This window comes from Anabrus simplex, chromosome 5 (assembly GCF_040414725.1).
Source record: "Anabrus simplex isolate iqAnaSimp1 chromosome 5, ASM4041472v1, whole genome shotgun sequence".
NCBI lineage: Eukaryota > Metazoa > Arthropoda > Insecta > Orthoptera > Tettigoniidae > Anabrus > Anabrus simplex.
The window spans coordinates 225,971,381-225,988,865 of record NC_090269.1 but is presented as its reverse complement, the minus strand read 5'-3'; the positions used below and the strand labels follow the sequence as shown (position 1 = coordinate 225,988,865).

At 38.6% G+C, this 17,485-nt stretch overlaps 1 protein-coding gene across 1 annotated transcript in view; it reads right to left on the bottom strand.

Annotated features, from left to right (window-relative positions):
• The window catches only part of LOC136874455 (alkaline phosphatase, tissue-nonspecific isozyme), a 369,978-nt gene extending 356,089 nt beyond the window's left edge, over window positions 1-13,889 (bottom strand). The window contains exon 1 of the mRNA XM_068227809.1: window positions 13,637-13,889. Within this exon, the coding sequence (XP_068083910.1) occupies window positions 13,637-13,889 (253 nt within the window). The remainder of the gene's footprint in view (window positions 1-13,636) is intronic.
• Window positions 13,890-17,485: the final 3,596 nt, after the last annotated feature.

The window sequence follows — 17,485 nt, the reverse complement described above, 5'->3', positions numbered from 1 at the left end:
AGCAAAACAAAAGTTCATGCTGAAAAATTACGTGAATCCTACACAATCACCTGGAATGTTTACAACAAGAAATCACTTTCCACCAGGTGGACACTACAACACTGTTCTTCTCCCAGAGGTACTTTGCGCAATTGAAACATCAACTTTAGAGACAGTGAGCAAATGGAACGACAGACACTGAGGAAAACATTCGGATCCAAGTTTGAAGATAACATTTGGATGCGAAAAATCTCGGAGGAACTCTATTGATTTCCTGAGCGATTCACGTCACTTGCACGCAAAAGGCGTATGAAATTCTACGGGTATTAAGCACGAATGGATGGATCACGATTGATCAAGAAAATATTTTTCGTTATCAATGGAACACGACCAAGTGCGCTGTCTAGTAGGCACCCAAAAGATCTTGCAGAAGTCGACATTGACCCACTGGAAACCACAAAGTCTTCATGTAGACAAAAGATCAACACCCACAAGTTTGCGCCCAGGAAATCGACGGCAAGAAATTTGAAAGTAAAAAACGCGTGGACACAGGAAAGGTAACGGGCCCATAGTGAAAGGATGAGGCAGTTTCGGGAAGATAAAAAGAACAAGAATATCAAGAATACCCATGCTAAATAATGGTTTTACGTGCTCCTTAGAGGGCCAAACGCGTGTATCTAACTATAAGTGTTTTGTCTGTACATTGCTCAGAATTTAAAAACAATGGTTATTCACAGTAACAAGGAAATGCACTTTCTACCTTTCCGTAATGTCTGTCTGTCTGTCTGTCTGTCTGTCTGTCTGTCTGTCTGTCTGTCTGTCTGTCTGTCTGTCTGTCTGTCTGTCTGTCTGTCTGTCTGTCTGTACACGCATCACGAGAAAAAGGCTGAAGAAAATTTATAATGAAAATCGGTATGTAAAGTCGGAGAATGAGCCTCTACAATCTAGGCTATAAATCATTTTATTCACGCTGAGCGAAATGGTAGTTTAAGGGAAGGCATAAAATTGAATCCTCAAATATTTATGTTATTAGTGGTCCTATCGATAAATACTGTATAACTAAAGTTATATAGAATTAAATTTCCGATCATTTATATCTTACACATTTTTACCGTACCGGCTATGTTAACAAAGATATTCATGAATTTGTATTGTTGTTGCTAAGTCCATATCAACGCCTAGCCACGAGGAAATGGATAAACAGAGTTTGAAGAAAATCGGTATAGGTATAGAGTCGGAGATTAATAAGCTACAGTATAAGATATAAACTATTTTATTCACTCTGAATGAAACGGTAGTTCAGGGGAAGGCGCCTAAAATTTATTTTTAAATACCTATGTTATTGGTCCTATCAAACATACTACTTAACAGAACTCATAGAGAAAACAATTTACGATCATTGATGTTTTACTCAGTTTTACCGTACCGACTATGATAAGAGTGGTATTTCAGAGTCGGAAGAAAACTAAATGTGAAGACCTACAATATCGAAAGCTCATAAAATTGATCAACAATAACATTACGTTGACCATCATTATTTTGTTGTGATGTCCTTTGTCCCTTGTGCTGCCACTCATTGCCGATTATACATTAGCCTGTATAAATACAGCATGTAAATATTTGTGAACTTCAATGAACTTCAATATATCCTGGAAATCTATCAAAGTAAAAGTGAAACTAAATTTAAGCGTGTATATATATATTTATTATATATTATGTTATTGCATATTATAATCAGAAATCATGTCGGAAATCAATTTGAAAGAATGGAATCAGGGCCAAATGTAATGAAGCACATTAAGCTGATAATCGACGCAAATCAACCAGGACCTTCAGAAGTAGCAGGCTATGCTTTAGGAAAGCTGCCGAGTTTTTATCCTCCCTGAGCCCATGGAAACCCAGGCTCTGACTGACTTAACTGCTACTGTCAGGGCACAGCGCGATCATCATCTTCTCTTTCTTCTTCCTGATTTCCTTGTGTTGCCATCTTGTATGGATTTAGTCTGTTTCTACAGCCAGATGCCCTCCCTGACACCAACCGTATGCGGAGGGATGTACTCAGTATTGCGTGTTTCTGTGGTGGTTTATAGTGGAAGTGTTGTACGTGAATGAAGATTAACAGAAACACTCACGTCGGTCCCTGAGCTAGAGTAATTCACCGGACAAAGTGATAACTCCCGGGGCCCTCTGAACCGAAGGCGAAGCTACTACTCTGACCATTTAGCCAAGGAACCGAACTGCACTTTGCAATATATATCGCCATTTATTTTCAGCAGTTAACTTTCTTCCTCGCGTTACAAAATATATGCGAATACATTTATTGATGAGTTGACGTACTCTTAAATGGCAGTGAGTGCTGTTAGGAAATACGTAACAATAATGTTTCAGATATATTTTTTAATGATATGCAAGTTTTCATTCATAGATACGTTCTGCAGTTGTATTTTTTGGAGGAAATAGACAGTACTATGTAACTTGATATAAGCCAGATCATTCGGAAAGTCAAGTCACGTTTACTCATATACATTTATTGTTCAATATTTATTTATTTATTTATTTATTTATTTATTTATTTATTTATTTATTTATTTATTTATTTATTTATTTATTTATTTCATATGATTTCTTTCAAGATTAATTTTAAGTCCAAACCGTTTCACCGATTTGTCGTTGTACTCCCTAGTTGTCTAGACATTTTCGGAGAGGAGCTGGAGAGTTAGATAACTTGTTATGTATCATCAAACCATTTATTTGTATCACACATATTCTAATAACTAATTGTGCTGATGTGCTGTGTGATAAAGTTACTTTAAAGTGAAGTTGCTCTTCGATTTTGTTTTGGTAATTACAGCACGTACGTGCTGGAGATTAAATGGATATTGTTCTATGAGCATCTAAATAAAATTTAAATACTTGAAAACGGATTGTTGAGAGATGGAACAGTTCAGTCGATATTATTGAGGTGGGCATGTCAGATCAATAACTCTGTGTACATTTTAGGTTGATTAACTTATAGAATGCAGGTACTGTACTTGTATTACGAATGAATAAATGGTGGTGATAATTACTCTAAGAAGTAAATGAACGGAATTAGTTTCTTATCTTAACATTAACAATCAGCTTCATTGTGTATGGGTAGCGGGATTGCCTTACTCAAAATCCTACATAGGACTTTTTTAGCCTTTAGCTAGTAGTTTAACGTCACACTAAAGCATCGAACGTTTCCAGGGATGTAAGGGTGAGAAAGGGCTAGGACTGGGAAGGTACCCGCCGTGGTCTTTATTATGGTACAGCTCCAGCAGCTGGTGTGAAAATGCGAAACCACAGAAAACCATCTTCAAGGCTGCCGACGGTGGGTTCGAACCCACCAACTCCCGAATGGAAGCTTCTAGCATGTAACCCTAACCGTGCGACCAACTATTTCGATACTTAGGATTGAAATCCTGAATTGAAAGCGGAAAAAGGATTCACTCAACCCATTGAGAGTTTTGGCCTACTACAACGAATGCTTCCCAGCCAGGTGACCTGCAGATCGATAGCATGGTGACATCCTCAGTCGTCTGTCTTTCGTGGCCGGATCCGCCGTCTTTGTCTTTGTCTTTGTCGGTGATCTAGCAAGAAATTTCCAACTTTAAGCCGAAATGCACTGAATATTCGAACACCTTACACGAGATATACTTTACTTCTTTGGCAGTAATTAGGTTAAAGCATAGTTTTAGAGTATAAATTACAAAATAAGTTAGAGTTAGCTTTACTGTTACTGCACTACGTTCTTGGTTCTAAATAACCAGACCTATTCATTATAATGGGCATTCATGTCTATTTGATTTTCTTTACCGGGAAAACATAGTCACATGTTTAAAAAATATGATTTCGTTTGAAAATACTTACATCAGCCAAAAATGTATAACCTTTTTCATTATAGGACTAAGTCTATTTGATTTTCTTTACCGAGAAAACATAGTCACATGTTTAAAAAATATGATTTCGTTTGGAAATACTTACATCAGTCAGCCAAAAATGTTCAAACCTTTTTCATTATAGGACTAAATTTGTGGTACTGGAGAGCAAGGAACTAGAAAAAGTATACACAAAGTCGCAAAAAAGATTTCCAATCAAAACTCGGATCTATGATCCCTATTTTGACACAGGAGAGAAGATCCTCACTGTATGTTCACTTATCAGGCGGCTTCAGCGGTAAAATGTTTCATAATTGCTGAACTAAACTAAATTAACTTACTTTAACTGTGCATTTGGACAAATTAACAGCCAGGATACTCTTACGTTTCAATTTTTTTTTTTTAAATCCTTCCAGCCCATATATTATCATATGCAAATCATAACGAACCTACACGGAACAGAGCAAAAGAGGTGGGGCGGTGTGTAACATTATTGAGCACACTGGTGTGATTAGCATTCTGCACCACTTTGTACTCTGCTAATTTCGCTAACAACAGCGAAATTTGAACCGCAGGCCACATCGGGAGGAGAGACCTGTGATTAAGTTGCGTCAAGATTAACCCGAGGAACAAAGCGGTGAAACTCCATCTAACTGTGGGGACGATGAAGGATCAGATTTACTGCCACCTGGTATTGGCGTGTAGGTGGTGATGGCAGGAGCCGCGACGGCCAATTAACTGGACTGACAAGCGCGATGCTTTGAATGCCTGCGTGTGCCTTCCGTGCATTAATCTGTCAACAGATGCTGTTGATAGCCCCGCTAATCCCCCACTGCCCCCTGGGCTGCTGCGTTGGACCCCAAACTAGTTTAGCGTTTAATCCCTGACGAAATAAGCCACCTGACGCCTGTCCACACGACATATTCATGAATCTGGCTAACTTCTGGGACGTTAAGACCATAATGACTTAGCAACACAGGTGCTGGACTCTCACCAGATAACAACACATTGATCTATGTTGTATGTGACATTTCGATAAATAGCATGGCTCCCTCAGTAGATTAGTACAGTGTTGGCCTCCTGACCCGGGCATCGCGGGTTCCAAACCGACAGAGTTAGTGTTTTTTTGAAGAGCGGTTAGAAGGCCAATCGACGCAATATATCGAACGACGTCGGGATGTAACAGAAATATGGTCAAACATTCGGGGTTTATCCACAAAATTAATTAAATCTCAGCCAGAGACCATCTATTGCTATTTGTCTTACGTCGCACAGAGACGTGCCTTATTGGATATGATGGGATAAGACAGGGCTAGGAAAGGTTAGGAAGCGACTAGGTATTAATTAAGGTACAGCTCCAGCATTTGTCTGGTGTGAAAATGGGAAACCATCTTCAGTGCTATCAGAAAAATAATTGATAAGAATTAATTCACCAGAAGGAAAACTTAATTAAAATTTCGTTCATTGCATAAATTGAAGTTTTATTGTTCATTATGCTTTTTCATGGCACACCTTTCCTAAACGCTGGCGGCCGGTGCGTCGTTAGGACACCGGGGGTCGGTAAAAGGTTTAATTCCGTGCACGGGCAGGGTATGGTGGGCCTCCTAGTCGGTAACGCCACATCTCAGGTCAGGGAGGTTTGAATAGGTAATGTGATTTGCGGAGGAGGTCTAAAATAGGAACTGTCCCGGCGTTCGCCTTAGTGCAGGAGAATTGAAAACGACGGAAGACCATTTTCAAGAGAGGCGACGGCAGGCATCAGCCGCTCCGACTCCCGAATAGCTGCAAGTCTAGCCGCTCTTAAGCCGAAGTCTGCTCTGCTCAGTCCACGGCAAGGCTGGTTCATAAAACAAAGCAGTGATGGGACACTACGGGTAGTACTTGTATAAATGCCTGCGTTTGACTTTTGTATTTAAATGATTTACAGAAGGAAACCATAATGAAATATCATCGATGGCGAATATCCACGAATGAAACAGCGTAAATAGACTTGAATAATTCATAATGATATTATTCCTTTCCGTTCCAGTGACTTCAATTACTGTTCTGGAAACACCAGGGTGCCAGAATTTTGCCCCACAGGATTTATTTTACATGCCACTAAATCTACCAACACAAGGCTGGCGTGTTAAAGCAACACTCTCAAAACTGGTCGCTGTGGACTTTCAATCTCATTTTACCATCAACCTGTGTCCATAGCTCTCCGTGCCCCGAGGTCGGGGGTCAATTCTCTCTCCACGCCAGTTGTAGGACAGCAGTGAGAAGAGGTTGACACTGCGTCAATAATGGCTCGGCCCCAGCCTGGGGATATGAGAAATTGTGAAATTGTGATTGTTCAACTCATTGGCTTAATGGTCAGCGTCGAGGCCTTTAGTTCAGAGGTTATCGGGTTCTATTTCCAGCCGGGTAAGGAATTTCAATTGAATTAGGTTAATTCCTCTGACTCGGGAACTGTGTCTTTTGCTAGCCCAGTACACTTCTCCTCATCTACACACATCGCACCTCACTACAAACCTGCACACAAACACGCAATAATGAATACATACCTAAACATAAGGTCGACGTCAGGAAGCGAATTCGGTCGTAAAGCCTGGTCAGATCCATATAAATTGCCTACCCCAATCAATTGGGAGAATGGTCAGGAAGAAATTATTTATTTATTTATTTATTTATTTATTTATTTATTTATTTATTTATTTATTTATTTATTATGGTCTTCTTTTGTGATTATTATTATCATCAACGTCCAGCTCCTCTGCCGAGTGCTTGTAGAACTAGTCTTCGGTTCGAAAAGCCCTGGGTTAGATTCCCAGCCGGGTCGGGGATTTTGACTACGAGTCATTAATTCCGCTGGCTCGAGTCCTGGACGTGGATGATCGTCTTAATAGACTTATTTACTTACACACATCGCACTACTAACCAGCTCAGTAACACACAATATGGAATACATCCCTCCATAGCGTTGGCGTCAGGAAGGGCATCCGGCCGTAGAGAAAGTCATAATCCTACCTTTATCTTCGTCTTCTATCGCTTTTTCCAAACATATGAGGTCGCGGCTGCGAACTGTGTCGCACATGTGGACTCTGCTCTATTTTACGACCGGATGGCCTTTCACACGTTAACCCTGTGTGGAGGGATTTATTCACAATTCCTTGTTTCTGTAGTGGTTGCTGGTATGGCGTGTTGCCTGAAAATGAAGAGGAGAGAGTTGGAATAAACACAAATGCCCAGTCCGCGAGCCAGAAGAACTAATCAGACTTGATTAAAATCCCCGACTCTGCTAGGAATTGCACCCGGAATCCTCTGAATCGATGGCCTCAATGCCGACCATTCAGACAAGTAGACAGTGTCATTCCTCATTCATTTATATTATTTTCTTATTCAATGTTGTAAGTGCTTTAAATATTCAGGGTTATTTGTTTGTTTGTTCAACCCTTGTTCCGTTTCTCTACGAGGTCGGGTATGTCGTGGCTGGTTTTTAAGACCGGATGCCATTCCTGACGTCAAACGCCTCAACAGAGAAGCTAATGAGATGAAATGAATGACGAGACATATGATAGTAGTAAGGGAAAGGTAAAACCCGGTGCCGGCACATAGCCACTCCTGTCGAATAGCATCAAGGGGTCTGCTCAATGCTGAACATGTCCATCCTACGGGCGAATCACCATCAACAGCATAATATGTCTTCACTCCATATGAGCATTGCGGAGAGGTTTGGAATTTAATCCAGGATTTTGGCACGCAGTCTAGTGATAAGAAATTGTATACCGGTACCACCCCGCCCCTAACCTGCCGGCCATCATTCTTCGACCAACGGGACTCGAACCGGTTAACCACGGTGTCAAACCGTTTAGACTTCAACGCCATAATGATCATTGCCACCAGGCGGGTTAAATATTTAGGATTATTTAATTCCATATTATTAATGACTCTATTTACCAACACATTCCAGGCATTATACTTTATTATTAATGTGTTTAGGAACTGTAGATGATATACACTTACCGTCCGCTGCTGCAGATTATAGGAGACACCGAGGTATCACAATTTTGTCTCAAAGATGTTCTTGCCGGCTGAGTGGCTCAGACGGTTGAGGCGCTGGCCTTCTGACCCCAACATGGCAGATTCGATCATGGTATTTGAAGGTGTTCATATACGTCAGCCTCTTGTCGGTTGATTTACTAGCAGGTAAAAGAACTCACGCGAGACAGAATTCCGGCATCTCGGCATCTCCGAAAACCGTAAAAGTAGTTAATGGAACGTAAAGCAAATAACATTATATTATTAAGATGTTTTCGTAGGAAGCTAGCAGTACTCAGGTGCTGCACTTACGCATCTTCAAAAGCCACCTTCCTCAATCGGTTTGGAATATTCGATATTGAGAATAGAACAATAAGTAACCGAGAATTCAAGGACTAGATAGGCCTACAACAAGGTACCTAGGACTAGATATGAACCGATATGACAAAATTTTGTCCCACAGGAGTTCCTCTTACGTCCAAGTAAATCTACCGACATGCGGCTGACGTATTTGAGGACGAATTATAGATACCACAGGACTGAGCCAGAATCAAACCTCCTACCTTGGGCTCAGAAAGCCTCAACCATCTGAGCCATTCCATCCAGTGAACAGAAAAATGTTAATATGATACCTCAGAGTGTTATTTTCGATTTCGTGACTAACATATTCAGTCCTTATTTCTGGAATTATGAACAATGAATTGTATATTTCAGTTTCAAAGATACATTTACCCTCGATTTAATTATTACGGGAGAAGTATGAAATCACCAACTTTCAAACATGAGCCTATTTCTTGTTACGAGTTACGTAAAGTGAAGGAATTCAGGTTAGGATATGATTTTGAGCGCTTGCAGTGGCCTTTACATTCTCCTGATCTCAACTCAAGAATTAAGGTAAAATAAAAGTAAACTCGTGTCCTTATCCCGAAGTTTTGCAACTTTTAAGAGCACACCCCCAAATGAAGGTGAGCTTTATGTGCTATTGTAACCACATACCAGCATTCCTGCCATTATTACATCTCTTGTAGACCGGGAACTGAACCCAGACCCCGAGGAAGGGAGCTAATAGCGGTAACCGTAACGTTACGTAGATGGACTAAGGTAAAGATGATATTAGGAAGCGGTCACAATGAGTAGGGGGTAGACTACGAATAGGGACAGGACGGTATATTTTATGGTAAACGTGTGACTTCATGACAATAACATTACGGAAACAGGCAAGGTCTTCATTGGCGCTGCAGTGGTAATTCACGGCCAGAGGTGGAAAATACATGTAAAATAATGTGAAGTAAGTGGTGCGAACAAAGTACATTAAAATGTATGCCATCCTTGAATCACCTGAAAATAATGCATGCAGCCAGTATCCAGTATTCGGGAGATAGTAGGTTCGAACCCTACTGTCGGCAGACCTGAAAATGGTATTCCGTGGTTTCCCATTTTCACACCAGGCAAATGCTGGGGTCCCATCGTCGCCATAAGCCATAAGACCTATCTGTGTCGGTGCGACGTAAAGCAACTAGCAAAAAGGAATATTAATAATGCACTTCGAATGTGGATTTGACTAAAATTTCAGCACGCCTCCCTTTCTCCCTGTAATTCTTCCTTATCTTCTTTATGTTCGACGTCGAAATCGCCCTCCTCCTTCCAGTTATCGTCATCATAAACTGATCAAACATTATATCATGGACAATTATTAGTTTGTTCTTCCTGCTTATTATACTTTTCTTATTCACAATTTGCTTAAATTTGCACCGACACAGATAGGTCTTATGGCGTCGACGGGATAGGAAAGGTCTAGAAGTGGGAAGGAAGCGGCCGTGGCCTTAATTAAGGTACATCCCCAGCATTTACCTGGTGTGCAAATGGGAAACCACGGAAAACCATCTTCACTGCCGACAGTGGGGCTCGAACCCACTATCTCCCGGATGCAAGCTCACAGCCGCGCGCCCCTAACCCCACGGATAACTCGTCCGGTATTTCTGCTTCTAGTATTATGTCATGAATGAAATCAATGAGCCCTTGAATGAGATACTAGGGCAACATTTGATTTGCGTTCGAAAAGTATTGATCTTTAATCTACCTCAAATAAGAAGCGATATATTGCGATCAGTTTCGACCTGATCTTAGAAGACTTCATCCTTATTTGTTAACTGAAACCAAAGTAGAGGTGTATTACTGTTATCAATATTATTGAAAGCCATTTCCAATTAAAGAAATGTGTTGAACAAATTAAAGCTGCTAACTTTTTATTTTAATGGTTTAATTCGGTTAACATTTCTCATTTATTTAATTGTTTTTACACAGATAACATATTAATGTAAACAAATGAAAGTAATACAACTTCCCCAATATCTTTAGTGTTGTGCTCTCATTATAAGCTATTTAAAACCAATAAAGTTAGCATTATTATCCACAAGACTAATGTAATCAAATAAACCCTAATACTATTATTTTGCCATCCTTGATTCACCTGAGAATACTAAACCGACTGCTTGGTCTTGACTTTGTCAGCAGTGTCGGTCATAGGACTTTTGAGCCAGTTATGTCATGTATATCGAATATCCTATTTCCGGAAGAACTATTATGCCTATACTAATCTTCGCGTTAGAGTTAGTGTACAAGTCTCCAGTCCGATTTACAGTCATGCCGTGTAATTTTAGTTCTGTGATAAATATACAATAGGTAACGTGTTTTCGAGTTAGAGTACAGAACCTCAAACGATGCTCCTAAATTATCAATACTGAAAAAAAATTAATTTTCGCGCCGAAAACAAATAAATAAATAACAAATAAATTGGTGGCAACGGTTCATAATTCTTGGTCTACGTCGAATACTGCTATCGAGCCAAATGGCTTGAGGATTCTGAAGTGCCACGTGGTCAGTATGACGATATCTCGGCCATATTACTTGCCTTTCTTGACCGAATGTGCTCACTCTCTGATCAGAAAGCTCCTCAATTGGTCTCACGAGACTGAGTGAACATCATTCCAGTCATCATTACAGAATTTAAATACCAAGGGTGGAGGAGAGGATCCAATTCGTGGCCTCCGTGTTAGAGCCTATATGCTACTTCTGCACAATGAGGATTCATTTTTTCATTTACCACTGATCTGCATTTAGAACTGCCTTTTCTGAAATGATTTCTAAAAAGTTGCCAAATTTGGAGTGGCTCTTTGGTTGTAAGATTATCCTAATTTGGACCAATATCAGCCCATAAAGCTGTTAAAAGTTTAGCCCAGGCAGGTTTAGGTACAGATTAGATACCTGAAATAATAAGCAGGCCTATTAGTTCATTCTGCAAGTATATTAATACGATAAGAAAGGTAGGCCAACGACACAGTCATGTTCAAACACCTGACCCCGTAAGTTAAACAAAACTTCACATGATCAACCACGTGTTGTTGGATAGAGGAGGAGAAGAAATAAACCAACCACCTTATCACAAGTATTCTAAGCTGTGGCTCAGGAGGCCTTATCAGCAGCCCTTACCTTAACTGGGGCTTTTGACTAGTTCACAACGTGCAGGTTTGGATAAGGCACTTGGTCTTTGGATAAGAAACTTTATAATAAACTAGAAAGCTGAATGTAAAAAAAGAATATTCATTGGATAGGCACACATTTATCAGAAAAATAATATTTATTCATCAATATTTCGACTCAAACCTAATCTGAATCTACAAACGCAGTATTCGTAGACTTGATGTGCAAGCAGGTTTGTCAGGTGTCCCGTGTTAAACGCGATTTCCCGTATTTGAAGGTGTGAAGAACTGTTCCGTTTTAACAGGTTATTTTCCATATTTAAATAACACTCTTCTGCCATGGTTAAAATATATGTTATATATATGGTCATATATTTTTTTTTTTTAGAAATTAGAGGCTTTACGTTAGAAAAAATGATACAATTTCTGGTTTTGAAGAAATTATTATTACTTTGAAATTTATTAAAAGCTATTCATCTTTAACTTGGATAGCATTTATGAAGATTTTTCTTCCCATAATATTGAATTACGTGCTGCTGAAGCTAGCTATACCTGCACAGATATTCTTCTTCGTCTTATTTTTCTCCTCAACCCGAAGATTGGTGGGCAGTATGATCTTCTCCCAATGACTTCCGCTCTTGAGCCAGGTGTTTAATTAGTTGGTAGGGGCGCCTTATTTTATGTCATCTAGAAATTCTGTTCTTGGTCGACCTTTTTTGTCCCCCTTCCACTTTTCCTTCGATCAGTGAGTTGCACCAAGATGAATGACGCAATGGATGGCCAACCCAGCTGTTCCGTCGATTTTCAATAGTTGGTAACAATGAGCGTTTCTCTTCCACTCTATTCAAAACTTCATCATTTGTTACCTTACTTGTCCGTGGTATTCGTAGGATTCGACGCCAACACCACATTTCAAAAGGTCTTATTCTTGCCTTGTCCCTCTTCAACAGAGTCCAGGTTTCTGAGGCGTAGGTTACAATGCTCCAAACAAAGCTTTTAGTAAAATGTTTCCTCACTGATGTCAGTAGACTTCTCTTCTTATTGAAGGCTTCTTTGGCCTGGGCAATATGAGAGCGGACATCAATTTTGTATCTTCCATCTGACGAGATGAGACTTCCCAAGTATTTGTACTGTTTCACTTGGGTCTTTCTCCATCCAAGCAGACATTTGCAATCTGATTTCCGTCACGTTTGCACAACAATATCTTCGTTTTTAATTTGTTTAATTTCATGTTGCTGATGGCTCGTAATAGGTCACTCAATTTCTTTAGAGAGTCTGTAGATCTTGTTCATTTTCTGCAATCAGAGCAATGTCGTAAGAAAAGCGTATTGTTTTATATGTTTCCGCATTGATTTTAATCCCATGTATGCATTCAGAAGTGAACTCTTTCATTACTTCATCAATGTATCTCCTTGGGTGATTTTAGCTTCCTTTTCTCTCTGCACTATTAGCGCATTTTTGTCCTTGTACAATTGGAAGATGACTCTTCGATCTCTATAATCTACCTTTAAATGTTTAAGGATTCTGAACAAGCTGTTCAAATTTACGTTACGCCTTTTCTATGTCAATAAATGCTATGACAACTTTCTTGTCCATTTTCAGAGATTTTCTGTTATTAGTCTGAGACTTAGAATTGCCTCTCTTGTTGCCCTGTTTCGTCTGAAACCAAACTGATCTTCAGAAAGATTCTCATCTATTTTCATTTCCATATGGTGGTACATAATTCTAGTCAAAATTTTGGACCCATGGGGAGATAGGCTTATTGTCGTGTAGTCCTCACATCTTTGTACACCCTTCACTTTTGGAATCGGAATCATGATGTTTGTGCAAAATCTTTTGACATCTCTCCGATAACGTAAATATGATTTATGAGTTCAAACAGTGTTGTTTTTGCATCTTTTCCCAAGAGCGAGAAAAATTTCTCCTGGAATTGACTGAACCTGGCGCTTTTCTTTGTTTCAGTTCTCTCAAGTCTTTATAAAATTATTCCTTGAGTACTGGTGGTCTTATTTCATCTCGTACTATAGCATTTTCTTCCTCCAGTAAGGTCTCATCTAAATGGCCTTCATATAGATTCTTGACGTATTCTTTCCATCTTTCATATGCTTCGTTCTTGTCGATTATTACATCCCAAGTTCTGCTTATTATTATTATTATTATTATTATTATTATTATTATTATTATTATTATATTCATAGGTTTTATCTTCTTGCCGAACTGCTTGAGTACTTCTAAATATGCTTTCCCAATGTTACTTACCTCTGTTTATATCTTCGTCTATTTCCTTACATTTACTTTCGATATATTCTTCTTTTGCCTGCTTAACGTCACGGTCGATTTTATTCCGTAGTTTCCTGTATTCTTGATTTCCCTTATTTTTGGTCGTTTGTCGTTCAATCATGAGCTTTAAAATTCCTTCTGTTACCCAAGGTTTGTAGGGCATTTTTTCTTCTCTTCCAAAACGCTGTTCTGCTGCAGCTGTTATCTCTTTCCTAATGTTTATTTTCTTCATTTTTCTCCAACACTGTGACCTAATATCTTTGTTGGGTGAATTATGTCGTCAGTTACTTCCTTAAACTTTTCAATATCTTCAACATCATATTATTTATTTTTAGTAATTCCAAAAACACTTTTAACAAATGCATATGAACCAGGTTGTACTTAGAACAATTTTTGCTCATACCCTAAATTTGCTTACAGAAGAGGCTACATCCATGACGTGCATTAGTGAGCCAATATCCAAAGTACGAGATATTGTGAAATTCATAAGGAACAGTGTAAATCACAGAAGGCGGTCTGAGAAAGTTAATACTCGATGGGTGAGCTTTTCTCTAAAGTTCATTTACATGCTGTTTCAATTATACTAATGTTTCTATCTTACATTCGAACGACTTCTTCATAGCAGCTACCAACTGCAACTAAAAAAGTACAACGGAGAATGCAGAGGCATACAGCAAAGTGGAACCTGAATAAAGTAAAGTTATTCAAGTCTCACTTAATTTTATTAAACATGTCATGACTTGTTTAAGGGATATTATTGATAAAAATGTTAAAAGTGAAGAAAAATCCGGGTTTTGAACTTTTTACGTAGAAAATCAAAAATCAAAATACTGTAACAAAGTTTGTGCCTACAGTGTAATTTAGTACAGTAAATTATATCTCAGTGTGTTCTTGAAGGAATGCCCTTATATCGAGTCGACATGACTTGTCCCTTATTGGCCTTTCTAAAACCTGGCAACCCTATGTGCAAGCCTTGCGACAGAGCTTGTGGTTCTAGAATAGGTTTCTTCTGCACCCTAAGAACCAAAAATCGCTAATATTGTTGCAGTTGGAAGACAGTTATTGTTGTACTAGCTTGCGAACGAATGCCTATAATAATAATAATAATAATAATAATAATAATAATAATAATAATAATAATAATAATAATTTTTATTACTTCAATTTGATAATTACATTTTAGGCCTTCCCCTAAACTATAATTTCATCAGCTTGAATACAATGATGTATAGCCTAGATTGTAGTGGGCCATTTCCTGACTTTAAATGCCGATTTTCATTAAATTCTCTTCAGCCGTTTTTTTTGTGATGCGCGTACATACAGACAGATGGACAGACAGACAGGTAGACAGACAGGCAGAAATGACGGGCAATTAAAAAAGTGCATTTCTTTGTTACTGTTGACTCGTCTGATACAGAAATAACATTTTCTTAATTCTGAACAATGCACAGACAAAACTCTTATTTTATTCAAATATATTTATTTAAATAGATATACATGGAGTCATATTTTTTATGTTCACTTCTTAATTGTGTTGCTGCTGTATATAAATTAGAAGAAGGCCAAAGAGAACAAGGTCCTGACTGCGTCACAGTGCCTCGAGCTATTCTCATTCTCTATTTGTGCTCTCAAAAGGGGACGTGCTCGTGTACTTAGAATAGAAGGTAGGGATCGCGGTAGAGAAGCGGAGTAGCAAAGCAGAGCTGTGACGTCACGCAGGACAATCGCGCTGAAGCTCCCTGAATGAAGTAGAGGAAGTTCAAATAAGAATCGCTATGCATTCAGAAGTTCGGAGCTAATAATGCACGACAGTAACATATCTGCGGTGTACAGAAAGTCCTGTGTGTTTATTTCATATGATAAAACATAATAAAAAAAACAGTAATAGTGTACACTTTTCAGTACGGTATGGTTTTCTTGTGCCATTGCGGGCTGCGCAAATCATAACAGGCATGCAAAGGTACTAAACTTACACTTAAATTTATTCCCTAAAGCCACTGACCTAGGCATATGAACGGTGGCAGCAAGATATAATCAACACTTTATTGAAAGCTATTTTTCTCAGCTTCGAAGGTTCGGAATATTTTATGACCATCCTCTTCCGACAGCTGTGACGCAAAGGGTGAAATCTTTGCTTCTCATTCAGAATGCTACCGAAGTGATAAGAAATTCTGACTGTTCTGCGGAAGATTATGAAACATTACGTGCAAATATGTTATGATATGCTACTGATGAAGTCAATCAAAACTGGGATATCGCGTGCCAGTCTAAGGCTAGCTTTGAGCCCACAACATCCTATTCTTTACCGGAGGATGACCAAGGATTCGTAAAAACCCTTCAAAACCTAGTGGAACAGCTCGAGGACAGTCGCGAAACTATGGATTGTAATGAGCAGCTTGAAGACTTCACTGGCGATATAGCGTTTAGGGCAAAGAAGAAGAACCTTGGCATGGAAAGCGATTACGGAGAAAAAACAGGTCAACCTAAAACAAGGGGTGAAAATTGGATTTCGAAGACAGTTTGATGCAGCCTGAAGAGAAGTGATACACTACGGTAGTTCATATGGAAAAATAGTTCAAATTTTACCACGAGAAAGAACTGAAAGAGGGTTCTAACATCATCAACCTTACGGATGTCCTGAAGAAGATGTTCCCAAAATTCATGAATTCGCAAGTTTCTTCGTAGGAAGCCGTTCTTTTATTCGAATAAACGCTTTAAACGGAAGTAAGGTATTCAAGAGACCGAGTTTCACTTAATACAATACCGATAAAAAAAGAAAACAAAGAAATCCCACTAATGCTGTAGTTAAGTGTGTTTGATGTCTTAAATATTAGCATTATTCTTTGTGTATAACACCCCTGTTAATTGTTTATGAAAGGCAGTTTATTATGTTGTATATATGAAACCAGTGCTACCAATGTTAATATACAGAATCATTAATTTATATCGCCTATCTAATGTTAACGTGGAATTTGTCATTTCCTGGCACTCGGAGGAAAACCTTTTACTGTTTGTGTTGTGGACAGTAAGTTCCCTAACATTTGCTGTTTGTGTTGTTGACATAATTTCTTAATATTGTTTGGATAAACATTACTTTTTGCAGTCATCAAGCTTTAATATTCGAGTCTGTAACAATTAGAGCCCCTTGTTATTGTTATCAAAGGTGTTGGGAACATGAACATATAGAAGAGCTATTCCACTGCGATGACAGTCGTAAACTTTTATACAGACGGAAATGCTTCAGAAACTCTGCTTGATTCACACTGTATTTGATCTCCTATTGTTACTCTAACGTAATAGTGAAATGCCATTTCCGAGATGAGATTAAAATATCAATAAAGTTCTCTTATCTCTAATGTGTGGCTAAAACAGAATGCTCACAGCTGTACAGATTCTCCATGTGGTTCCCATGTCTTTGAGGCAGGTGTTCCATTCCCAATACTGTAAAGCCAGTGTAGTTATAAGTTTCTGGGTGATTTGATTTGTTTATATCACGTAGGGCTCTTCGCTACGAATTTATTATTAGTGTGATTTTGAGGGAGGTTGTATCGTGTTAAAGAATTAATGAGTGGAAATGAGATTAAAACAAACCTACTTAACATATTCAGTATTTGATGCATTTGTGCTCAATTGAACAATAAGACTTATAAGATGTAATGTAATGATTCAATATCCGAATGGATGTATCAGTGTGACTTTAATGTCAATTGAACTTGTGATTATTTAACAATGATTTATGTTTTTTATATAGTGCTTTATTTATTATTCCTGTCGTACTGCCAAAGTTTTTGCAAAGGGTTCTCATTCATTACATTTTTATTTTTTTAC